Below are 26152 nucleotides of genomic sequence, written 5' to 3' on the forward strand. Positions count from 1 at the left end.
TTTACCTTAGAGGAATGATATTGGGTCGAGAAATTTGGACATAAAAGTTTATGTACCGATTTTAAAAAATGGAAACTTGAAAAATACCAGGAAAAAAAAGACTAAAATGAGAAAAAAAATTATATGAAAGAAAACAAATAAATAAAAAATGGTAACATATAATTTAATGAAATTTGAATTCACTAGTTTTAAGTTTGGTATAGACCGGTGTCATGACCCGGGAAATATTACCCGTGAAAAATTAAAGACTTAATGTGTCATGGAAAGTAGGGTGTTACATTAAGGGAAGTGCATGAATCATGGCTCACAGTGCATCCGGGGAGCACAAAAATGTTCATAGATTTAAAAGAATATTATTGGTGGCCAAGGATGAAAAAGGAGATAGCTGAATTTGTGGCCAAGTATACTATTTGTCAGCAAGTCAAAATGGAGCATAAGAGACCCACAGGAGAACTACAACCCCTCCTAAATCCAAAATGGAAATGAGAAAATATTACTATGGATTTTGTGTCTGGACTTCCGAACAGGAAAAAGGGAAATGATGCAGTCTGGGTGATTGTCGATAGATTGACCAAGTCTTCCCTATTTTTACCAATGAAAATGATAGTATCGACTTCATAGAGTTCCAATATCCATAGTGTCGGACCAAGATCCTCAATTTACATCAAGGTTATGGCCTAGCTTACAACAAGCTTTAGGGACTGAACTAAATTTAAGCACAACTTTCCACCCACAGATGGATGGACAGTCCGAGAGAACGATACAAGTGTCAGAAGATTTATTAAGATCGTGCATCTTAGAGTTTGGGGGACAATGGGAAGATCACTTATCATTGGTTGAATTTACTTACAACAACAGCAATCAAGCGACAATTGAGATGGCGCCATATGGAGCCTTATATGGAAGAAAGTATCATACTTGTTAGGGTCTGAATTGGTGCAGGTGACTATAGAAAAAGTGAGAATGATTAAAGATAGAATAAAAGGGGCCCGAATAGACAAAAGAGCTATGTAGACAATAAAAGAAGATCGTTGGAATTTGAAGTTAGAGATCAAGTATACTTGAAGGTTGCCCTATGGAAAAATAATATTTGTTTTGGAATGAAAGACAAATTAGCACCTGGATTTATTGGTCCATTTGAAGTGGTGGAGAGAATCAGACCAATTGCTTATAGATTGGTGTTGCCCCTACATCTATCAAAGATACACAATGTATTTCACGTATCTTTACTTTGAAAGGTAGAAATAGATCCTAGAAGACTTTTGCCACAGATTCCAAGAGAAGTCAAGGAGGACTTGACCTTAGAAATAAAAACAGTAAAGATACTTGATAGGAGTGAAAAGAGGTAAGAAATAAGAAGGTTGCCTTGGTCAAACTTTTATGGAGAAATTCACAAATGGAAGAAGAAACATGGGAAAGAGAGTTAGAAATAAAGAGGAAATGTCCAAACTTATTCGTTGAAATAGGTAAGAAATTTAAATTTCGTGGATGAAATTTTATTAGGAGCGGAGAATGTGAAACCCTGAAAAATGAGTGATTAAAATGAATAGTTAAAAAATAATAATAAAAATAAAAAATAAAACGAGAAAAGTTGGATTTTTGGTGAAAAATAAAATAAAATAAAATAATAAAAAAATCATTTATTGACTACTTTTACGCTATTGAGCATAACACTGAATCCGACCATTATATCAGACTGAAATTTTACGAGGAATCTCATAACATATAGTCCTACATTCGATTATAATTTTAGGGCAATCCAAGTTTGGGAAGATATTTTAAAACTATTAACAGTCAGATAGTAAATAACATAAAATTCATCAATGGCAATTTTGTAAATATTTTGATGAGCTGGCAAAGTTCTAGCAATTTATTCTCCCTTCTTTTGATGCCAGAAACAAAGACATAATAGAGAAATAAACAAAGGAGAGAAAAACACTTAAAACAAAAAAAAAAAACCTTTAAAGATAGTAGAAATTGTGTAAAATTAAGGATCTAAAAGGTGTAAAACACAAATCACTCCCTCAAGTATGGATTTAAGAAGAAACTAAGTGAGGGGTATAAATGCAAGGGGGAAAAGAAGGTGACCCTTCCTCTTCCTAAAAAATAGTCGGCTAGCAGCCTTGGCTATAACAATCCCTCTTCTTAAAAATTGATCAGCTGCATGCAGCAAACCTTCTCCCTCTTTTCCAAAGAGAAACCCATAAACTCAGCTGCATGTACCCCTCTTGATTATTAGAGAAGATAAGAGAGTTAAGGAAAAACATAAATAGCCGAAATCATGGAAGGAAGGGGAGTGAAAGAGGTCGACTGGTGCAGCTGGAGAAGGAAGGAAGAAAAACCGAAAGTGGAGAGGAAGAATAAGAAGAACTACATAAAAAACCTGCCTAGGACAACCTAAAATCATGAGGCAAGGAAAGAACACCACCGATACTTTCTTCTTAGAATTTCAGGACAAAAAATAGAAGAAAACCGCAAGGGTTTGGCTAGGGTTCTTACACCTATTACTTGAGAGGACTAGATAGAAAGATTAAGGAGAATGGGGGCTGGATGGGGGACCTATTCCAGAAATGTTAATAGAAAGAAATGGATGAACACGATGAACAAAACCTAGATTAAGGGGCGGCCAAGGGAAATAATGGAAAAGGATGAAATGAAATGATAAAACCTGAAATTTGTGACCTTGTTTAACTCATGGAAACATGCATGAGCTGCGGTAAAAAATTCATGTTCATGATAATGTATGGATTTATCATGCATGAGTGAAGAGTTGTGTGAAAATAAAATGTAAGAATGTGCAGAATTATGATCTTGTTGAACCCTTAGAATGATATTTGAGCTAAAACAGAACCTATGTTAATGTTAATGCTTTGATTTTATTATGAGATTAATGAACTTGCATGAATATGGTTCAAGTGAATGAGAATGAGGTTGCGGCATGATTGTTGTGATTATACTTATGTTAATGACATAAATTCTGCATATATGGTTGATGAAGTTATGTGAAAATGTGTTGGATTGATGTTAAGTGCAAAATTGTATTGTTAGTAAGCGTTAGAATCACGCTGGAGCTGAAATGAAAATTACATCATGATCTAATGCTTTGGTTTTGTTGTATAATGAATGAACATGTATGTTTATGAATCATGGGAATGGGTATGCATTGAGAAATGTTATTGTGAGTAAACTTATGATAAAATATAATGAAATTGCATGTACAAACTAGGGAGTAATGGGTAGCAAGGTTTCGACCAAGGGGAGGGAATGAGTCATGAAGGAAACTATGCATGATGAACATAGTTAGAATGACATGAGATGAATTGGAAATAGAACCCTTATGTGTTGAATAATTGTATTAGTTGTGTAGGTGCATTACCATGATACAATTGTGAATGTAAGAATGTATTGTTGTAGCAATGCTAGGTGCTGGTCTTAGAAGTGATGACTTGGGAGAAACCTTGGTAAATGTACTTACAAGGATGTTGTTTTTGTGTTGCGTAATGATGTATGATGATTGGAGTGTGGTTGGTGATGATTATACTCGGCTAGGTTGGAATATGTGTAAGGGAAAACGCGTAGCGTAAACCTTATGTGTAGCCTAAGGAGAAGGCAAAACCAAAAATGACTCACCTTGTCGCTGATGATTTCTGAATCGGCAGCGACTTAGTTTGCGGTGATGATTTCCGAGTCGACAATGACTTAGTTTGCGTTGATGATTTCTGAGTCGGCAGTGACTCAGTTTTCATCAACGATTTCTGTGTTTGTAGTAGGATATGTGCGCTGACAATTTCAGCATCAACCGTAGAACTGGGTTGCATTGATGATTTCTGAGTTGGCAGCGACTCAGTTTTCATCAATGATTTCTATTTTAACAGTAGGATATGTGCGCTTACAATTTCAGCGCTAGCCGTAGAACCAGATTTCGTTGATGATTTCTGGGTCGGTAGCGACTCAGTTCTCATCAACGATTTCTAAGTCAACAATAGCCTATATGCGCTGACAATTTCAGCGCCAATCATAGGACTAGATTTCTAAGTCGTCAACAAATCAGTTTTTGTTGTCAAATGTTGTGCCACCAGCGATCAGTTTTCGCTGTTGAATTCTTTATCACCGGCAAATTAGTTTTCGCTGCCGAATCCTGGGTCACCAGAGAATCAGTTTCGCTGTCGAATTCTGCATCACCAGCGAATCAACTTTCGCTAACAATTTTCTACGACAGACTTCCATGTCAGAAATGACGTAAATGCTTGTAATGATTCCATTGTATGATTGTGTAATATGTGGAACACATGAATAAGAACATGTATATTTTTGGAATATGTATGGTGACGAGTTATGTGATTATCAAATGCAAATCTGTTGATTTATGATCATTGATGTGTTAGGTGGTGCGACTGGGATCGAACCTGTTACCATACAATGACACCCCACAAGAGGAACAGGTAGGTGGCTTCCACCCCTTCTAGCATAACGTCAATTCCCTGAAGTGAATTTATTACGAAGGGCCTTTTATTGTGTTATAGCTAGTACTAAACTGTTATGGAATGTTTGTACGGATATCACGAAATGTCTACTATTATGATATAATGGATTGTTAAATTGTTATTTAATGTTTGTATAAGTACTATGAAAGATTTTTATTGTGTTATAATGAATGTTAAACTGTTACATAATGTTTGTACGAATAGATGATTAGAAACCCTTTTTGTTTCCTTAGACATTACTACTTGTAATCAGTAGAGGTTTTACATATGGATAGCAAAAAGAAATTCTAAATTTCAAGTATTAAACTAGATTATTTGGGATTTATTTTTTCCTTGAAAAAAAAACTAAGAGAAAGTGAATTGTGAGAAAACTTGCTACAAAAATTCACAAGTCAAGTAGATTTAAAATTTCAAAAAAAAAATCAGAGACAAATCCTATCAATAATGAGTGATGCTATATTTTAATGATATGTTTTGCTAAAAGTTTTCCATTTAATCACATCAATACGTGTAATAAATATTTTAAGAATTATAGGTAGTTCATTAATAAATGAAAGCATACATCCTAATCTTAAAAATACTACCTTTTATATGATGTAAAAAATAGTTACATTATTCTTGCAATAAGATGTGTTTTATTTTCTTTTCTTTTCTTTCCTTTTTTCTTATACAAGAGGGACGTAAAGCCCAAGCAAAAAGAGACACTAACTACAAGTATGTCACCTATACCTCTACGGAAAGAAATTAATAAGTCTTTAATATGATGGAATTTAAAAGAAACAAGACAAATAATTTCTTAATTTCAAATGAGAAAAAAAAAACCCTAATTTTTCATTTCTATATGATAAGTATTTGGTTATAAATGTGTTCTAAATAAAGGGGTGTTATACATGTACCTAGGTCTTTAATTAGACAATGCCAGGAAACCAATAATAAAATACATTGATCTTCATAGGTGAACTTTGTCATGGATGGTAAATTTTGTTTTAATCTAGAAATTTGTAAATTATTCTAAAAGTAAAGTGCATTTTGGTGTACGAATAATAATTGATATGGTTCAGCAATGAATGTTTTACAAAGGGCTTTCAATTTTGTGTTTGGGTTTGATGAGGAGACTATTCAGTAAAGATTGTATTTTTCTTTGGAATTTAGCTTGTGTTCCATTCAGTCATGATGAATTTTTGGCATGGGATAGTTTTAACCAGCCTTGATTTGTAAATGATGATGGGTTTGGTTCAATCTCTTTGATGGTTCATTCATTCAAATCAGATCGGCCCATGTATAAGTTTGATTTAAGCGGTACAGTAGGCTTGTTGGAAGCTTGTATCAAGTCTAATTTTGGTTATATTAATGAGTATGAATTTGATCCATATAATGAGTATGAATTTGATCCATATAAGGTCCAAAGTTAGCTTGAGTTAATTAAGATGTTAGGATAATTTTTTTACAATAAAACCAAGACAATAAAAATCAATTAAAATAGTTTATTAGTTTCATCTAGATTGTTTGTCATATGACTTGTTGTAGCCAAGTCATCCAATTGGTGAGTTGATTTATAATAAGAAAATAAGTTGGCCAGAGAATGATTCAAATGCATATAAAAAAAGTTTGAGATAAAAAACCTGTCATTATAGGAGTATTTTTTCCTTTTTAACACACTTGGCCAAAAATTTTAGCAACATAGCACAAGCTAAAAAATTATTTGAAAAATAACATAGTTTTAACAAAGACGTGATTATGAATAACAACTCTAATAAAGACGTGATTGAAAATAATAACTTTAACCAAAAAACTCAAACCGCAAACTAACTCTAACTCTAATCCCAACCCCAAATACAAACACTAAACAATATCCGAACTTTAAATCTAAAACAAAACCCTAAACACTAACACTAATTATTTACCCTAAAAACAAACATTAATTAATAGTCATAATAACAAACCTTAACTAAATATAATAAAATCTTTTGGGTTTTTTGGTCTTTTTTTATGTATTTTTGGTTTGTTTAGGCTATCAACTCAATATTTAAAAATAAAATTCAATAAAAACCCATACTAAATAATGAAATTAAAAAATATTAAAAGAAAAAAAAACTAAAAAAAGCTAAAAGATTTTATTATATATAATTAGAAATTGTTTTTAGGGTTAAAGATTTGTGTCAGTGTTTAAGGTTTGTTTTAAAGATTTAGAGTTATGGTTTGAGGTTAAAGTATTGTTTTAGGGTTTGTATTTAGAGTTAATTTACAGTTTGATTTTTTTGTTGTCAAAATTGTTGTTTCCAATCACGTCTTTATTAAAATCATTATTCCCTATCATATCTTTATTGATAATATGTTATTTCTCATTATTTCCTATCACATCTTTGTTAATAATATGTTATTTCCCAAATGTTTTTTTTTACTAGTCCTAGTTTGTCAATGTTTTGGTCAAATTATGCTAATTTTCAACACACAAAAAAAATTCTCATGATAGGTACATGTCATCTTACTAAGAAGAACAACAATTAGATTGCTGTGTTTTAAGATTTTTAAATAACCCATAAAAAACATGAAGGATTGGACATTTGTACATCTTTATTATTTAACATTTTTTTATAATAATCTAGATTTAGATTTTTATCCCGTTAAATTATTTAGGAATAGTGGCTTTATTTCATAAGGCAAGTTACCATCAATTTATCGAATTCCAATGTAGATAGTTAAAATAAAATATAGTAAAGGCAAATATTTAAATAAAAGAAATTAAAGTGAATATAATTATTGAAAAACAATGTAAAGATACTCAAATAAAAAAATAAAAATAAAGATAATCAGAAAATTAAATAAACACCAGCACTAAATTTTTCATTACCTTCACATTTGGAGTGATGCCACAACACCTATCTACAGTTCAATCTCTTTTTCTTAGAATGAATTTATATTCTAATTTTAGAAAGAAGATTTGTAAAGAGATTGTTTTTAGAATAGATACACTCTGTTTATCTCTCGTGATATTGCTGCAAGTTGGATCAATTTTTTTAAAAAAATATATATATAAAATATTTAAATTGTATGTTTTTTTATATTGTTATTATATTCGATACAACAATTCAAATTTCAAAACTCTTGACTTGACTCTTTGTTTAGTCCAAGTTATAAATTAATTTGTGTGAGAATTACTTTGACATGACTTTATCGATTGAACAAGTCCAAAGAAAATAAAAATATGTTAGACCACAAAATCTAAGACCGATAAACTCAATTAAGTTGAATTAATTTTTTTAATTTATTATATGATAAAAATATAAAAATTGATTAATCATCACCCCCAATGCTAAATAATAAAATTATATGAAAACCTTTTATTAAAAATTAAAATTAAAAAAAAAACATAAAAAAAACCCCAAGGGCCTTTTACAACTTGTAGGCTTTAAAGGAGACCTAAAAGCTTGGTGCAATATTTTTTATATATAACGGGGCACGACCTATCATTTTTTGTTTGAAAGCAAATATTATTGCTAGTGGGAATTAAACTTGTAATCTTTAGGCATAGGACATGTATTAACTAACTAAATTACATTACAAAATTATTATAAAATATATATTAATATAATTCATTGTTCATATAAACAATTAAATTATATTAATATATTAAACCAATCTTAATTTTTTTAGTTATATTGATAAACATTACAATTCAATCATCTAAATTGACAATTCAATTGATTGGTGAGTTGAATTTTTTATTTTTATTTATTAATTTAAATTTTTAAGAAATCTCACTTGAAAACTTACACAATGTATATTTTTGCATATGGACTATACTTTTAAAAATATTTAATTGTTCTAGCTTCAATTTTTTTTTTTTGTGTTTTTTGAATTGTTTTGATATCTTAATATAAAAAATACTTTTTTTAAATAAAAAAAATATTATTTTAATATATTTCTAATAAAAAATCACTTTAAAAATATAATCTTTACAACAATTCTAAATAGACTCTTAATAAATTATACCCTATCAGGAAACTCTCAAATTGATAAATTTTTGAAGAGAAAAAAATCGAATTTCTTTCGAAATTTTGAATTGAATATCTTTTATAAAAGCAAATTCAGACAATAGGAGAAAAAAGAAAAATATTACTTTAGCAAGCAACCCAAACAAAATTAACCCGACCTGCCCCGCCCCATTTTATTCTAACGAATCTAACCTCTCCTCTAAGTCACGTCAAAATATCCATCTGTCATAAACCCTAAGACCATCTTCTCTCGAAACCCAAAAAACCCACTTCTCCTCTCTCACAATCACCTTCTTCCACAATGGGTAGCAGCCAAGCAGCGGTTTCCTTTCTTAACAACCTCGCTCGCGCAGCTTTCGGTATCGGCGCCGCCGCTACCGTTCTCAACTCCTCTCTTTACACAGTCGATGGAGGCCAACGCGCTGTTCTCTTTGACAGATTCCGTGGAGTCATTGACACTACCATAGGCGAAGGGACTCATTTTCTTATCCCTTGGCTTCAAAAGCCATTTATCTTTGATATCCGAACACGCCCTCACACTTTCTCTTCTGTCTCTGGTACTAAAGATCTCCAGATGGTCAATCTCACACTCCGTGTTCTCTCTCGTCCCGAGGTAATTCATAAAATCAAAATCATTTTATGTATGTTTTTTCTTTTGATTGAAATGGATGGAAATGGGTATTGCTTGATTCGATGGTTTTTCAAGGGTACTTTTTTGCTGTTTTGCTTTGTTTTTTCAGATGAGCTTTTTCTTCTTTTTTTTGTTGGGTTTGTGTTGATTTAAGCTAGTGAATTAGTTTTACTTGGTTTCGAGATGCATTTAATTGGTTTTAGCTATGCAGCAAAGAAAGGAGATGCATTTAGTCTGTGATTTTATTATTTTCTGTTGGGCAAAGTGTGTTCCAGTGGTATTTAGAGCGGTTTTGTGCTGTTTTTTTAATGTGCTGTATATGATTCTGTTAGCTAGCAAAACTTGGTTTTGAGACGGGTGTATAATTTAGATTGCTAGCAAAAAGAAAGAGGAGATTAATTCAGCTTGTCATTTTATTTGCTCAGTTGAGCTTTTCAATTATCGATTGAGATTTTGGCTTAGAAGCGAAGCATGTGGCTGTGGAAATTGAGGACTGAAGTTTTATATTTTTCACTCATTTCTTCTTCACTATAGTCAGAATTAAGCAGATTCTTAAATGGTGAGTGTGAATGCTTGTATTTTCATTTTGTGAAAATTTGATGGAAGAAAGGTTATTTTGAGCAGGTGTCACGTTTGCCCCATATCTTTCAACGTCTTGGGCTTGAGTATGATGAGAAGGTGCTTCCTTCGATTGGCAATGAGGTCTTGAAGGCTGTTGTTGCACAGTTCAATGCTGACCAGCTCCTCACTGAACGTCCCCATGTGTCAGCTATGGTCCGTGACTCGCTCATCAAGCGTGCAAGAGACTTTGACATTGTGATGGATGATGTGGCTATTACCCACTTGTCTTATGGAGTGGAGTTCTCAAGGGCTGTGGAGCAGAAGCAGGTTGCTCAGCAGGAGGCAGAGAGGTCCAAGTTTGTTGTCATGAAAGCTGACCAGGAGAGAAGGGCTGCAATTATCAGGGCAGAAGGTGAGAGTGATGCTGCTAAGCTGATCTCTGAGGCAACAACAAAGGCTGGTATGGGGTTGATTGAATTGAGAAGGATTGAAGCATCGAGGGAAATTGCTTCAACTCTGGCCAAGTCATCTAATGTGGCATACCTTCCTGGTGGTAACAACATGCTTCTGGCCCTGAATGCAAACCGTTGAATAGGTAATTTCTATATTTTTACCTACATTTGGATGCTTGAATTCGCCTGTGGGAGTTGGATTGACTTTTGGTTTCACCACTAGAATTTATTGGTTGGCAATGGAAATTTTATGCTGCTGCTTGGTGATTAGTATTAATGCTTTTTTATCCCATGTTTGGGTGCTTGAATTTGGCTCTGGGATTGGGATTGATCTTTTCTTTTCACCTCTTGGATTTATGAGTTGGCAATGGAGTTTTGACGCTGCTGCATGGTGTAATTATTATAAATGCTTTCTATCCTTATATTGGAATGATGTTTGGTGTTTGCCATTTGAATTTTTGGGTTGACAATCAAATTTTAGGCTGCTGCTTTGTGATTAGTGTTAAATGCTATGCCATTCCTATCTTTTGCCACCACATTTCACCCTGAAATCCTCAAGTCAACTGGTTTGTGGTTTCATTTAGCTTCCTCATTCCCTTTATTTCCATGTAAAATGTGGATGTCAAATTCCTTTCAAGCTAGTGTTAATAAGGTCATGGATCTCAATCCAAATAATTTTGCCTCTTCACATTGTCATTGACTACATCTACTTATTGTCTTTATAATTCTTGATTTCACTTCTATTTCTTGCAGGGGTTTGGTGTGATGGCATTACCTGATTGTGAATTGCAGGGTAGTACTTTCTTTATTAGTATAAAGTCCAAGCAATTTTGCATCTTCACATTGTCGTTGAATACATCGACTTTTTGTCTTCATAATTCTTGATTTCACATCTATTTTTTGCAGGGGTTTTGGTGTGTTGTGATTTCATTGCCTGATTGTGAATTGCAGGGTAGTATATCTTTTTAGTATAAATCTTTTGATTTTGTAAAGACCATATATCATTTGAATTCGTTTTAAGATCAAAAGTTTAGAGTTCAGGAATTCAGGATCTTATGCTGAAGGGAAGACTTGTGGTTTTTTTGTTATATTATGGCTATGATCAGCTATAGGGTAACTCAAGGTTTTGATTACTAATGTGCTTAAAATACGTGAATGAATGAGGTCCTTGATGGGTGACCATTTTTAATTGTTTAACATGTTTAACATGCGTAGGTGTGTTTGGAAGTGTAATTGCGGTTGCTTTTTAATGTGCTTTTCACTCATAAATGCATTAAAATAATAGTTTTTTAAAAATCATTTTTGATATCAACGTATCAAAACGATCCAAAAACACTAAAAATAAAATATTAATTTTAAGCAAAAAAAAAATTAATTTTTGGAAAGATTGGACCACGTTCCCAAACGGTTTTAATTTGATACAGTGCCCTTTACCATGATACCTCCTCTCCCAAACAGTTTCAATTCCATTTTGGGATATCTGATTAGATACTTGTTTTGATGGAAATATTGGTAACTATTATGGAGAGAGTGAGTAGTCATAAGCAAGGTTGTCAATTCTGTTTTGGCAGGTGTTTTGTTTTTTCAATTGGAACGGAATGTTTCGGCGTGCCGTTTCGGGGTTTTTCGAAGCGTTTCGGCGTGCCGTTTCGGGGTTTTACTGTTTATATATATATATATATATAATTCAACAAATCAAATTCAAATTCAAAATAAATTGATTATAAATTATGCATTACAAAATACAAACACAATGTCAAGCAAACATAATTTTAAAATTTAAAATATTTTTAAATAGTCAAAATTAAATAAAATTTTAATTTAAAGTTTTAAAGTAATTCAACTTAAACAAAATATCAAAATATTATGAAAGTAAAATGTTTTAACAAAAAAAAAATATAAATCAAACATCATTTTCATCATTAACATAGAAAGAAGGATCTTGATCTTCTGATGGTACGTAGGGAAAGTCATCAACTAGACATTTCAATAGTTGATCATTTCCACCAAGCTCATTCTGGTCATCAAAACATGTCTCTTCATCTTCTAAAGTCAAAGTAGACAAATGTGCTTCTATAGTCTTTCAACTTATATCATCTCCATCAAGAAGGCTAGGTTCTTCACAAATCCATTCATTCAATAGATCAATGTTATCGAGGCTAATGAGATCTAAAGCATCCTTTATTTTGCTCAAATTCCTACAAAGTATAAACATGGAAAAAACAACATGAATATAAACCACATATATATCAGTGATAAATTTAATTTTAAAAAATTAATATCATTGTTAATGAAAATAATAATAATCATTTTCAATATTATTATTAATATGATAATATCAATATTTTACCTCTGTTGAATCCTCAAATTATAACGAACAAATACTAGATCACTCAATCTCTTGTGCTCTAGCCTATTGCGCCTTTTAGAATGAATGAATTCAAATATACTCCAATTTCTTTCACACCCAGTTGCACTACAACATTGACTAAGAATTCGAATTGCAAACTTTTGAAGTTCTTGAGTATCATTGCCAAATTGCTCCCACCATGCAACTAGATAAGACAAAAGTTTAATAAATCAGATATTATAAATACAAAACAATATTATATTTAAAAAACAAAATGTTATTACCTGGATTTAACTTTTCTCTTTGACGAATAGCTAGGGGCATGCCAAAATCACCAGTTGCTTTCTTATACTCCTCAAGTTGGCCACTAATTACATCTTGAGTATCACAATCAGGGACTAATCTAATAATTGTGCTAAGCAAACCTCGAGTAACCTCCTTTTGTTTTGAAAAAGAAGGCCTAAAATAGATTCCAGGATTAAGAAAACAACCTGCTGCATGTAATGGACTATGAAGTTGCTTATCCCATCTAGCATCAATTACTCGAATATATGGTCCATATTGAGATACTCTATTTTTCAACCTTGTCTTGATGACTTCTTTTGCTTTATCCATTGCCTCATATAAATAACCCATTGATGGTTTTTCTTCACTATCTGCTAACTGAAGAACTCGCACTAAAGGCTCACTAACTTTGACTATATGTTCACATCGAGATCAAAAGTCTTTATCTTGTAAAATTATGGCAGTTATTTCCTTTCCAACTTTACTTTTACCATGACTTGATTCTACCCATTTCATGCAAGTAAACATTTGTCAAAGCTCTTTCTTAAACTTAAGTAAACATTGGATGCTTAAAAAATGGGTAGCAAACCTTGTAATGCCAGGACGACATAGATCATTTCCATTAGTAAAGTCTTTCCTCATCAAAGCTAAAACCCATGCATGATTATATATAAATTTGGTTATGTTTCTTGCCTTCTTAATGGTTTCATCAATCATCGGAAAATATTTTGGATCGGAAATATTTTCTAACATCAAATCAATGCAATAGGCAGCACAAGGAGACCAAAAGAAAGTGCCATACCTTTGTTGTAAAGCCTTCCCAGCAGCCTTGAATGCAGCCTCATTATCACTAACAAATTGGACAATATTTTCTTGCCCCACTTCTTTGACAACTTCATCAAACATTTCAAGCAATGTCTCTTTATCTTTTCGAAGACCCGAAGTGTCAACTGACTTCAAGAATATGGTACCTCTTGGAGAATAAGCAAGAAAATTCACAATTGGTACATTCCTTCTATTTGACTACCCATCTGCCATAATGGAGCATCCATAAAGTTTCCAATCAGCCTTGATTTCAAAAAGGTATTCATGGACATCATGAACTACATCTTTCAAAAGCGGTCCCCTTAAATCATGATATGATGGTCCTTTAAAACCAAGTCCCATTAATGTTATGGCGTCTATCATTAGTTGATAATAGTATGATTTAGCACCATTAAATGGTACATTAACATCATACCACCATCTTGCCATGACCTTCCTTGCATTATGTTCCTTCTCTTTAGAAGCCATTGCACTTTTAATGCTAGGTTGTGAACTTGGGGTAGTTCGTGGAACGAATGAAGTCATCTTTTTTCTATTTGCACTTGTGCCTTGCATTGTCAATCTCTTATTTACTTTTGAACTGATATTACTTAAAGTAGGATTTGCACTACCACCCTCTTCGACTTCATCATTGGAAAGTGATTGAGAATTTCCAATATCAGTTCTAAGTCTCTTTCTTTTCTCTCTCCATTGTTAAGTCCTCTATCAACTGCTTCATTTGCCATTTCACATCTGGAGGAACCTTTTTACAAGCTTCAACTTGGCCCTTAATACCAGCAAGGTGATACTTCAGACGAGTAATACCACCACCATTGATCCTTTTGCTACAATGAACATATATACTTGAGTTCTTTGCACCAACAACCACTTGCCCATGAGCCCATGCTGGATCATCTGATCTTGCTGGAGCTGAAGCCATAGAAGAAGCACCACTTGATGAGTTTTCAGCCATGTAATTTGATTTAAAAAAAATAAAACACAATTAATTTCAGCTATTACAGTTGGCTTCACAGTTCACACTTTAAATTTATTATTTGATACATTCGGTTTCATATAATAATTATGTATCCTTCCTTATAATTAATTATGGTTTGGTACATTTGGTTTCACAATTAGAATTTATGGTTGGATATTATAATTCTCAAAAAAACTATATAATCCGGTTATGGTCAAATTACTTATATTTTACACATATACATATAATAATTACATAGAAATTAATACAACATAGCAACAAACATATATATACTTTCGGTTTCATATAATAATTATGTATCCTTCCTTATAATTAATCCGGTCATGGTCAATCAAGTTACTTATATTATTAACTACCAGACTTAGCAACCTAGCAATTAATCCGGTTATTTTGTTCTTTGTTTCTTGAATTCTAATCTTGACGTATGCAGTATAATTTATTCCTTTAAATGTAATATTCTTATCTAGGCTTAACTCTGTTTAACTTTAATCTTGATGTATGCAGATTGTGGTATAAATAAAACAGATCATTAACTCTGTTTTATCAATTTCATTTACTTAAAGAGCTCTAACTTGATTTGTATACGCTTGTGCACCGATCATCATCAAACATCAAAGCAGCATTCAATTTCAGATAAAGCTTCAAAGTTCAAACTAGCTAGCCAAGCCCGGTGAAGCAATAAAATGATAAATACAATACAAAGTTACAAACCCAACAGTAAGATTATATACAAAGAAAAAGATTGCATGCGTTTTCCATTTCAGAATATTAAATTAGATACAAAGAAAGACCAAATTAAATACAAAATTTATGAGAAAGGTATTTGGTATTAACGTTCCAGCAGTGTAATAGAACTGAGTTCATGCGTTTTCCATTTCCCATTTGAACTTAAAGAGAGAGAAAAGATTGCACCTTAGCTCTGGAGAGACAATTATTCGAGAAGGAGCGAATGGCCACAATTAGTCCGGTATAAGTCTTCTGGTTCTATGTGATATAATCTTTACGGGGAGGTTAAGAATTCTCTAAAATTCATTGATAATTCTTTTCCAGGTTCCAGGGGGGGCTCCTTCTCTTTTTTGTCGATTGAGCCGCTTCGGTTGGGAAGTCAGGTTGCAGGAGCAGCAGTGCAGTATGCAAGAGCAAGACAGCAACAAAGAAGAGGGAAGATTGGAGGGGGAGTTCGTGAAAGACAAGATGCCGATTGTAATTGTTTTGGTTGGGAACTTGAGAGTTGAGTCTGCGAGGAAGAGAAATTAGGGATTTGGTTTTTAGTTTAGACTTTAGAGAAAAAGAGCATTTATACGTGAGTCGGTGGGTGTAATGTGTAGTGTGTAGTTAATGAAAATGAACCGGGTTCAACTTTGAGTCTTTGACTTTGACTCGGTGGCTTTAACCCGAAACGGAACACATTGAATTCGGCCGGAACGTTCCAGCCAGAATTTGATCGGAAAATCCGGATCAGGCCGAGATTTTAAGCGAGGTGAAAATTTTTCCGTTTTGTTTCGTTTTTTGAACTGGTACGAGATGTTTCGGGCATTCCGGCCGAAACGGAATGGAATTGACAACTTTGGTCACAAGTCTTGGTAGTCTGTTGGTACATAGATGCGAGTGTCTACATAGTTATAGCACCATTACTCGCATTGTGGATTTGGGACTATTCTTTTGCATTGCAGAATAGGTGTTGGTGTGTGAACCATAGGTAATAAATCTGGATTGGCCTGGCGGGTCAACCCGGGATCTGGTCGGCTTGGTGGTTGGACCAGTCAGGGTAAGACAAAAGATCGGTTAGTGTAAAAACCTGGTAAAACCTAGTTGATCCGGTGGGTCGACCCATGACCCGGGCGAACCCGGACAATATCTTTTTTTTTTTCAAATGTGGTTTTTCTCCTAGACCCCTCTTTTTTCATATTTTTAGTTGGTTATCCTTTTCAAAGTTCACTATAAATACTAGAAGAATGTTTTATTTTTTAATGTGGGATTTGAAATCCTTTAGTATATATATTTTATATTCCCAAGAAAAAAATTATTTTTTTAATGTGAGATTTGAAGCCCTTTAGTATATATGTTCTTTGTTCACAAGAAAAAAATTATGTTTTTTCAATATGAGATAAAAAAAACTTTTTGATTTAAATACTTCAACTTAAAATGATAACATAATATCTTTTCAATGTGAGATTTGAAACCCTTTAGTATATACACTCTATATTCACAAGCAAAAAAAAAATTTAATATGAGATTTAAAGCCCTTTATTATATATATTTTATGTTCCCAAGAAAAAAATTATGTTTTCAATGTGGGATTTGAAGCTCTTTAGTATATATACTCTATGTTCACAAGAAAAAAATTATGTTTATTTAATGTGGGATGAAAAAAAATTTTGGTTTAAATACTTCAACTTAAAAGGATAACATAATATCTTTTCAATGTGATATAAATTTTTTTTGATATATTCTTTTAAACTTCATTATTTACAACATATATAGTCTATATTTACATGAATTGTTTCTTAATTTTTTCATGTGAAATATTAAAATTTCAAATATTTTTTTTTAATTTTTCCAGGTTGACCCGTGTAACCTATGACCTGGCTCCTTGACCGGGTCAACTCCTAGATTGGGTTTGATAACTATGGTGTGAATGTGATGCCTTTAAAGACAGTATAAACAATGTTTATCAATACAAGTTACTTGGCTGTCTCTTTTTTCGTTTAAGTGATTTGCCCTTGATTGTTGTTATGAATGTTACTAGGGTGTTCACAATCCTATTTGGTCTAGTTTGGCCTAAAAAAATCCAACCGAATTGGGAAATGATATTTCTTGAAAATATGACCCGAACCGAATTGAAAACCAGTTCGGTTCGATCAAGTTTGGTTTTTTGACATTAAAAATCATAAAACTAAAAAGTGCTTATGAAGTTTTGTTATTTTTAATTTCAGATTTGAAAATGAAAATAATTCCATCCATTTATATCAATTTTTCCATTAGTTGCCTTTAAATTCATTATTGGTTCAACTTTCAGTTTATGTAAATAGAATACATGAATTTTAGTCTTCTTCATTTTAATAAACTAACTTTTTTATTATTTTAATAAAATGACTAATTTTTCATTTTTCAATATGATTTTCTTTTAGTAAGAAAGCACCTTCTAAAATAAGTTGTGTTTGTATGATATAAATGAAAATAATTTTTTTTTTAAGATGTAAACTCTTTTTGTACTATTTAAATATTTATTATTTTAATTAAATAAATGAATATCATATGATTGCAGTATAAATGAAAAAACTTACAAATATTTTTATATATAGAATTTGATTGACACAATTGAAAAAGTTGGCATATATAAAAAATAAAATTCGAAGTTCAATTGAGAAAAACTAAAATTTGGTGCCCCAACATTGCATTTTTTTTTCTTAAGTAAATATCTAAAGTATACATCATAAAAAACAGAGCAATTAATAGAGTGAAAATTTTGAAAAAAAAATGGTGTGATCAAATAAATAAAAAACAAACTATAATTCATATACTATATCACACTCGATGAACTAATATGATAGATAAAGGGTAAATTTTTTTAAAACAATTATCATATAGTTTTATGGTAACTAAAAAACACTAACAAATCTTTAAAAATTCTTGGGTAAGGAACTAATTATACCAAATGTAAAATACAAATCTCCTTATGACATCCTACTTAAGATAAGCTTCTTCGAGTTTGTTTTAAATGATGAAAATACTTATTATGCTTACATGCTAAAAGTTTGTTCAAACTAGTCACGTGTGTTTGTTATTTAAGGTAAAAGATTTTTGGTCTTAGACAATAATTTGACCTAGACGCTCAATCCTTACTCTTGAAATATAAGTATTGGATATGAGAGGATAATAATAGTTGATTAAGCTTTTCTCCATTCTATTTAATCATGTCCAAAATATGTACAAATGTCGTTACTCCTTATTGACGGGCTCTATAGGGTCATGTTGACACAACCCAGGTCTACTCATAATAATAGTGTATCTATTCTGAAACCTGAAAGTTTCTAAACAAACATTGGTAAATTTTAAACAATAATATTTACAAACAGAGATTAAAAGAATATTTACATGATATGTTTATTTTAAAAAAAATATATTGAAAAAATTAAGGGTAAAAAATGATTATGATAGCCACCACTCAACCTCTTTAGAATACTTTTTTCTCTAACTTTGTATAATAAATTTGTAAAGAAAAGAATGTTTTTTTTATGCAAACCTCGTGGATATAAAAATTCAAAAACTCACAGTCAAATAAACATTTATACCAAAATTGTTGCACATATAAGAATGAAATAACCTAAGATAGTATAATTCCCTAACTTAAATAGTCTTATAGTTGAAATTATATTTTAGAAAGGCTAGGATAACAATTAACACCCCTTAGAAATCTCATCTAAACTAGGAGAATCAAATTTGAAATTGATGTCCCTTTGTTTCCTTAATTGGTAAGGACAGTTTAATTTTAGCTTTAAATAATCTTCTCTAAGTAAAGAAGATTGTTGCCCTCGTTAATCTTCCTTATAGGACTAGAGAACTCTTCAAAATAAGTTATTGAATATTCTTGTATTATTAGAAAAAAAATCATTTCCAAATAAGAATTCATAAGTTAAAAGACAACATATAACAAAACTCGTACAACACTTTTTAACATGTATTGTGATACCTTTATGAAATTCAATTGACCTATAACAACTTAATTACTGGGACAACACACCAATTGTAATATAGAAAAAAACATAGTTAATTCTTTAAAAAGAAAACGAATTTATACAGAAATCTATCGAAATTTCTACCGAAATTTTAGCAGAGTTTTCCCTATACCGGGAAGTCCCAAGTTATCGATAACAACCTATTACACTTCTATTAATTATTATCTAATCATGATCCAATCATCCTAAGTCTCAATTCCAACAATCCACATCAACACAATCACAATTTTCTCAAACATTAATATAATATAAATGAAGTATTAAATGACACTAAATAAATAAACAGACTTACATGTAAAATATAAATACATTAAAATATAAATTAAGTTAATACATTCAATTTAAAATATATTAATACAATTTAAGTCACAACAGTTTCTTAAGATACAAAATACATAAACATTCAATTTAAACTAGATAACAAAAGGATAGAAAGATCTAATATTCACTCCTGACATGAGTGTGACGGACCTGAAATAAATATAACATTGGATAATAAATATCATGGAAAAACAATATTAACATTGGTAATTAAGTAATTTATTCAAGACTAAAATTCATTCATACTTCTTAGAACTCCCCACTTGGTCCTTTTAGGATTTCTTTCTCATGAATTCACTAACATTTTTCCATTCCAGTATCAATTTCTTACCAACATCATATATTAATACCAAAGAAAAATTTCTTCAAGAAAGTGCCAATGCCAATTTATTGGTATCATTAATTATTCTTCACTTGATAGCTAATCAAATCTTTTCTTTTCTAAGAATCTTTGGATGGTAATGTCAATACTAATAAATCTTATTAGTATCATTAGTCTTCCATACCGAGACTGACCAATCAAGTTTGTCATGAATGCTGATATCAATGTAACCCATTGATACCATTAATTATTCCTATACCAAATAGTTAATCAAGTTCCAACAATACCTTAAAATATCCTCGGAATTGCTAATGTCAAGGATCCTTGACATCATTAATCTCCATACCAAGAATAGAAAATCAAGTTTTCGTGGAAATGCCGATATCAATGTAGCCCATCGATATCATTAACTATTCTTAACCTGAATAGTTAATCAAGTTCAATATCCTCCATGTTCCATAGTGATCATGCCAAAGTTAACAAACTCTACTAACATTATTAGTCTCTCGTACTTAGGACCAACTAATCAAATCCAAAAAAATACTGATATCAATGGAACATTATCCATTCCTAATCGGGATAGTTAATCAAGTCTGTTTCCATTTCCCAGCCGTTTCATTAGGTGTTTTCTCTTTTTGGAAGCATATGTATATATAATCCAAAAATTAAAAAAAAACCATAATTACATACATTTTAAAAGGATATAGGTATAGAACATCTACCTATTATAGAAGCTTGACTCGCGCTCCCCTACTGTTGTTGTGCAGCTCCTGTGGTCCCTCTTGTATTCACAAGTATTCCACATTATTTCCTATTAAAGTTACATTTCTCATAATAACAATAATAATAACAAATGTTGACCTCCCTTCAACAAATTTTTCTTAACATTTGTGTTTCCCATTACATCCTTTAAGATTTGTTCTTTATTTAATCATAGCTAATATTATAAATTTCAGTTTCGAACACGGCTTATTTTATTTGAACGCTAAGACACAACACTACACATTTTTTGAGGGAAAGAAACCTAATTCTGCCCCTAACGTGTCTAAATTTCTCGTTTTAGTAACTTGTTGAAACTGTTAGTAGGGGTTGCAGCCTAACCTCTTCTTAAAGTTTTACTTATATTTGGAGTTCTAGAACTCCAATTTAAGTGAGGTTAGTCTTGTTGGAAAGCTAACACCTTGGATATAACTTCTATGAAGAAACCTCTCTCAAATTCTATCAATTTGAGGCTCGAATCCTTTTTAGAATCTAGGGAGACGAATCTGTCCAATTTTCATCAAAGGTTTAATTGAACCTTCAAATATCTTCATTTCCCACTCTTCCTCCAAAACAATAATTTCTACATTATATGTATGGTAACCTCACTAAATGTGACCTTCTACAACATACAATATATCCATTATTAACATACAAAATCTCAAAAACTCCTCCCTTTCTTTTAACCTTATATTGACCGAAACTTGGCCTAAGATAACCAAGTCCTTCTCATGCAATAATTATCTCCTTTAACCATTGTTCACATTATAAACAACACATCGCAAGCAATTAACAAGGAAAATCATAAATTCTCCTTTTCCCAATTCCCTCCCCTAATGGCCGGCCACCTATGATTCTTTAACCATTGAATTTTCTTTGATATTTCTACATATTTTAAATTCAAAGCAATCTACAATACTCTAATTAATTTAATTTCACACAATTCTATATTTACCCCAAATTCTCCTAAAAAACCCTAACTTATATTCAAAATTAATACATCAATTTCTAATCGAATTCAAATTGGTTTGCATAATCAAGTTTAGGGCCCCTCACCTAGTGATAAACTGGAATTCGATCCTTAACTAGTCGAAAATTGTTTTACTCCTCCCTTTTTGCACACCAGCTTCACTTGTTTGACTCTTCTCTTCCGCTCCCAATTTCTTCACTTGTTTCTTATTAATTTCCTTGCCTAAAGATGTTTTCCCTACCAATTGATCTAAATATTGTATAAACATAACAAGTTTTAGTGTTTCTCTCTTAATTTTTGGTGGAATTTTTTTTGTCTCTCCTCCCTCTTGTCTCCACTGCAACCAGCCTTAGGAGGAAGAAAAATGGGGTATTTATAGTATTATTTTTCTTAATTACACTTTGGCCTCACTTATTTAAATGTTTTATTTTTGCCCCATTCCTTTTTCTTTTTATAATTGGAGTTATATCTCTCTCTTTTTTTATCTATATTGTTTTCAGTTTAATATACAAGTTTATTTCCGAGGTTTACATGACTTGAAATTGTAACCTAATATAGAACAATACCTTTGGAAACATTTGGTAAAATTTTAGTTTGATCCTATGGTCGGATCAAGAGTTATGTTTGTTAGCATAAAACTGGACAGTAGAAAACATTACGCCAAAATCCAAATTTGATTATTCAACTCTTGCATGGATTGTATCATTTCCTTTCTTTTCAAGAAGATTCAACCTTGAATCACCAATAAGAATAATAGATACTTCATTAGCCTCTTGTTTAAGCCTTTAAAGCTCTTTTCTTGCCAACACTCACCTCCAACAACATTGTATGAAAGCAACAATCCTTCTCTTTCATCTTACATTCTTTTAGCGTTAACACTCCTCTCTTTTTGAAGCTTGCCAATCATTGATTTTTTTTTTTTAACTTATCAATTTCTTATTGCACCACTCTAGCATACAAGATAGGCTTTTGTGTTCTTTAGCTTGAACTTTTATCTATCTGTCTCTATCCCTTGGTGATATAGACCAGCCCACCAACACAAAGGATTCACTAGAGATGCCAATTAGATTAATCATAGGTGTAAATGTCATTTTGTTGGCTTAAATTAGTGAAGATCCTTTTATGATTAGTAAAAAGATAATTTAGCTAAGATAGAAGTTTATCAAGATGAGTTAGCATTATCTTCTCTGTAATTATCTGATTAGTTTAGATTATTTAAGAGACAAGATCAAATAGAGTAGAAAAAATTATCCAAAGATAACTTTATCAGTGTTTTTGTAAAACATGTTAGCAGTCTGTTACCAACGTGACAAACTAGGAAACTTGTAGATTATCCTTATCACATAAGACATGCATATAAGGAAGGTTAAGTCTAAAGAAAGTCTTGTGTTGTGTGCTTCGGAGGAGAGTTTCAGAACATAAAAGCATCAATTATATTGAAGCAAGTGTGCCAACCAGCTAAGGAGATTACACGGAGTTTCGCAGAACATACTCTTGACACACGAGGAGTGTGTAGGAAATTCTCGAGGAGAATTGGTCCTTGAAGAGTTGGAGAGCCTGCAAACTCCTAGGAGGAGTTCCTGTGTGAACTATTAGTAACTGGAGGTTCCAGTTAGGATGACAATAGTGTGAAGATTGTCAGATGTTGTAACGACCTGAAATTTCCATGTAACTTTCATATTTCTAATCATCATGTCTGAGTATAATGAAGTTGTAATAACCTGGCTTTTTTAAAGCCGAAACAACGGTAATTGTTTTTGTTCATCACAATATCATTCTAGAAATTGATAAACCGATTCCATTCATTAACGAGGCACAGTCCATATGTAATAACATCAATCAACCCATAAAAAGTAGTTATCACACATACACCTAACATCATATTTGCATAATTACAAGTTTACATTATATTATATGTACATAGTCATAAGTTTGCATTCATTCCTATACTAATAATAGTCATTAGGAGTTGAAACAAAAGTATCAAATAACAGTTATACATTTAATACATTTTGTTAATACAAAATACATCCTGATCTAAAATGCAACTACATGGTTCTTTGTAAAAGTAGGGTCCCGTGAGATGGGGTTCCTAGGTACCTCATTGGTGTGACATCCCTACTACAATACAAATATTTACAAGAATTATAAACAAATAATGATAAACAAATAAATAGTTAAAGGAAAACAATCAATTCTCGAAACTAACTTATAAAGCGTAAGTTTAAAGCGTAACAATCATAGTTCTTTCATATCTTTGATACAACATAGTACACATGAACGCATCAATTCTCGAAACTAACTTATAACTTTCAAATCTAGCCATCCACTATGGACGTCGTTAGCCGAAGCTAATCATCAAACATAACCGGCCATCCACTTGGGACGCCAATCATCAATCACAACCCGACCATCTGTTTCGGGTGTCATTAGCTAAAGCCAATCATCTATTCATCCCGGCCATCCGCTTAGGATGCCATTAGCCGAAGCTAATCATCAATCACAACCCGACCATCCCTTTAGGATACCATTAGCCAAAGCTAATCATCTATTCATCCTGGCCATCCGCTTCAGATGCCATTAGCCAAAGCTAATCATCAATTTATCCTGACCATTCACTTAGAATGCCATTAATCATCAAACTCAAAATGAACAATTCCCAAACGACTTGGTATTCATACCAACACGATATTATTTCATTCGTAATAAGACATTTCATAAGTTAGCATTATGTAATAGGAAGGTGGAAACCAAGGTTGTCAAAAACGCATTTTTGACACGGCATATAAAATACAAAATAAACTCGGATCGTAAAATCGTAAAATCATAAGGAATTGCATGCATCGAATAAAAACAGTCTGTTTTGTGGATGAAAGGTACTAAAGAAAAGGCAAACAATTTTTATTTAAGAGTTTCAATAGGCACCTCTAAACCAGGTTCATTAGTAGGACATAATGCAGCTTCAACTTCATTTAGAAGATCCATTTGAAAGCATGATATCGCAATCAAGTAGCGGGATTGAGCCATTTGTGTTCCTACAAATAATAACAAAAAGAAAAAAGCTGAAAGATACATGAATACACAATGCTTTTAATAGATCAATAGGAGAGGGAAAAAAAATCCACGACAAGAAAGAAAACAATGACTAAATAAATTAAGATCATCCTAAGTTAACAACTATCTGAAAGCTGAAAACACGAAGAAGCATACTACCTTTTAGAATATGATACGTAGAGTATGCTTAATTATTTTGCAGATAACACCCTGCTAACAATTGCAAATTTGTCCGCATAAACAAATGCAATTATTTTGAAGTCGGGTAAAATTTAGTACAACAAAAAGAAAACTGCATAAACATATAACATTTGTGTCAAAATAGATTATGAAGATAGAGGAACTGTTAAGGGATGAGTGAGAAAGCATATCCTCAAATTTTGAGGAAACATTGTCAAAATGAACATGCAACTAGTTAAGATATTTCGTAAACCAAGACTCCAGGTTTCATCTAGCTATCTTCGTAGTTTGATTCTATAGCAGCAGTGAAGCAAGCAGTGAGTAAACAAATCCAATAAAAATCGTCTTCCGATTAGCCCAAAATTCCATAACTTACAGGTATCAAAACCTTAGCCCTTTTTTAGATAAATTCTACAAATTTAGTTATTTTCAAATGTCAAATTCACATAACACATCAGAATTTCGGACGTTTTTGTTTCAGTGTTTCCCAAAAAAATAATAGGAAAAACTAAAGCCACGTGGAGCTCCAATCAGTCCCGAATCGCCATAAAATTATCAAAAAGAAAAAGAAAGATAATCAATCTTGCTAGTAAGACCCCTAACTGTTCTTGAGAAACCAATAAAAATTACAGACACTGTGTTTGCAACCTGTGAAAGATTATCCCTTCAATTTTCTTGTTGTTTCTTAGAGACTAAACAAAATGGGTCGAAGTTAAGAAAAAAATTGGAGCTTTTTGGGATACCTCGAAAGGGAACTCGGCGCAGAGCCGTTCGCACATGAATATGGCGTTTCGATGCATGAAATGGCGAAGACTGTGGTTTACAGTTTACACAGTCTACTAGTATCGCTTCCATCTCTTCTTCTTCTTTGATTGAAAGAGAGAAAAAAGAGAAAAAAAAAAAGAGGGGTTTTCTGGTTTTTGGAGGTTTCTTGAGGTTCAAAATGGGATGGCACATGTTAGCTTTTGTTTCAAATAATGCCTCATATACGAGAGAGTCCGAGACAGCAGGTGAAAGCTTCACTCCAAAAAGCCTCTTCCCTGGAGAAAACGAAGCCCTTTGAGAAGGAGATTAGAGATTTAATGTTCAAAGTTCAGACGGTGTTCTCATTGAAAAGTATGAAAGGAAGCCGTCTACGCGTTCACGTTCGCGTTTCTTAAAAAACACAGTAATTATCTGTTTGGTTACGAATTGTAAATTGTGAAAAAACGTGGGTCCCACCATTTTATTTGCGGCTGTAACTCAATT

General features: G+C 32.1%; 2 protein-coding genes across 9 annotated transcripts; one reads left to right on the forward strand and one right to left on the reverse strand.

The window, feature by feature from the left end:
• Window positions 1-8651: 8651 nt before the first annotated feature.
• LOC7461307 (prohibitin-3, mitochondrial) lies at window positions 8652-11240 on the forward strand. 3 transcript variants are annotated; one of them, XM_024588235.2, is made up of 4 exons: window positions 8653-9092; window positions 9735-10266; window positions 10877-10916; window positions 11030-11240. In XM_024588235.2, exons 1-2 carry the CDS (start codon window positions 8781-8783, stop codon window positions 10260-10262), a joined length of 840 nt encoding a protein of 279 aa, XP_024444003.1. In that variant the 5' UTR covers window positions 8653-8780; the 3' UTR covers window positions 10263-10266; window positions 10877-10916; window positions 11030-11240. The 3 variants fall into 3 exon arrangements, with proteins under 3 accessions (XP_024444004.1, XP_024444003.1, XP_006373271.1); XM_024588236.2 differs by lacking the exon at window positions 10877-10916 and having other exon boundaries at window positions 8652-9092; XM_006373209.3 differs by having other exon boundaries at window positions 10877-11240.
• An 8364-nt stretch (window positions 11241-19604) lies between these two features.
• On the reverse strand, window positions 19605-26050 carry LOC7461308 (cell division cycle protein 27 homolog B). Of its 6 annotated transcripts, none has more exons than XM_052448314.1 (4): window positions 25648-26050; window positions 24596-24705; window positions 20664-20722; window positions 19605-19769 (listed from the first exon to the last, which is right to left on the reverse strand). In XM_052448314.1, exons 1-4 carry the CDS (start codon window positions 25859-25861, stop codon window positions 19712-19714), a joined length of 441 nt encoding a protein of 146 aa, XP_052304274.1. In that variant the 5' UTR covers window positions 25862-26050; the 3' UTR covers window positions 19605-19711. The 6 variants fall into 6 exon arrangements, 5 of the variants coding, with proteins under 5 accessions (XP_052304274.1, XP_024444607.2, XP_024444605.2 ...); XR_002978710.2 differs by lacking the exons at window positions 19605-19769; window positions 20664-20722 and adding exons at window positions 23538-23791; window positions 24884-25016; XM_024588839.2 differs by lacking the exon at window positions 20664-20722.
• Window positions 26051-26152: the final 102 nt, after the last annotated feature.

The sequence above is a fragment of the Populus trichocarpa genome, chromosome 17 (genome assembly GCF_000002775.5).
Source record: "Populus trichocarpa isolate Nisqually-1 chromosome 17, P.trichocarpa_v4.1, whole genome shotgun sequence".
Classification (NCBI taxonomy): Eukaryota; Viridiplantae; Streptophyta; class Magnoliopsida; order Malpighiales; family Salicaceae; genus Populus; species Populus trichocarpa.

Bases quoted from the DNA above. Each gene is read 5' to 3' on its own strand.
- LOC7461308 (XM_052448314.1), bottom strand. From the start codon at position 25,861: ATGTGCCATCCCATTTTGAACCTCAAGAAACCTCCAAAAACCAGAAAA. The intron at 20,723-24,595 runs GTGCCTATTGAA...TGTGAATACAAG, and splicing joins CTAATGAACCTGGTTTAGAG to AGGGACCACAGGAGCTGCAC. The intron at 19,770-20,663 runs GTAGATGTTCTA...TATTTATTTCAG, and splicing joins GAGTCAAGCTTCTATAATAG to GTCCGTCACACTCATGTCAG.
- LOC7461307 (XM_024588236.2), top strand. From the start codon at position 8,781: ATGGGTAGCAGCCAAGCAGCGGTTTCCTTTCTTAACAACCTCGCTCGC. The intron at 9,093-9,734 runs GTAATTCATAAA...TATTTTGAGCAG, and splicing joins GTGTTCTCTCTCGTCCCGAG to GTGTCACGTTTGCCCCATAT.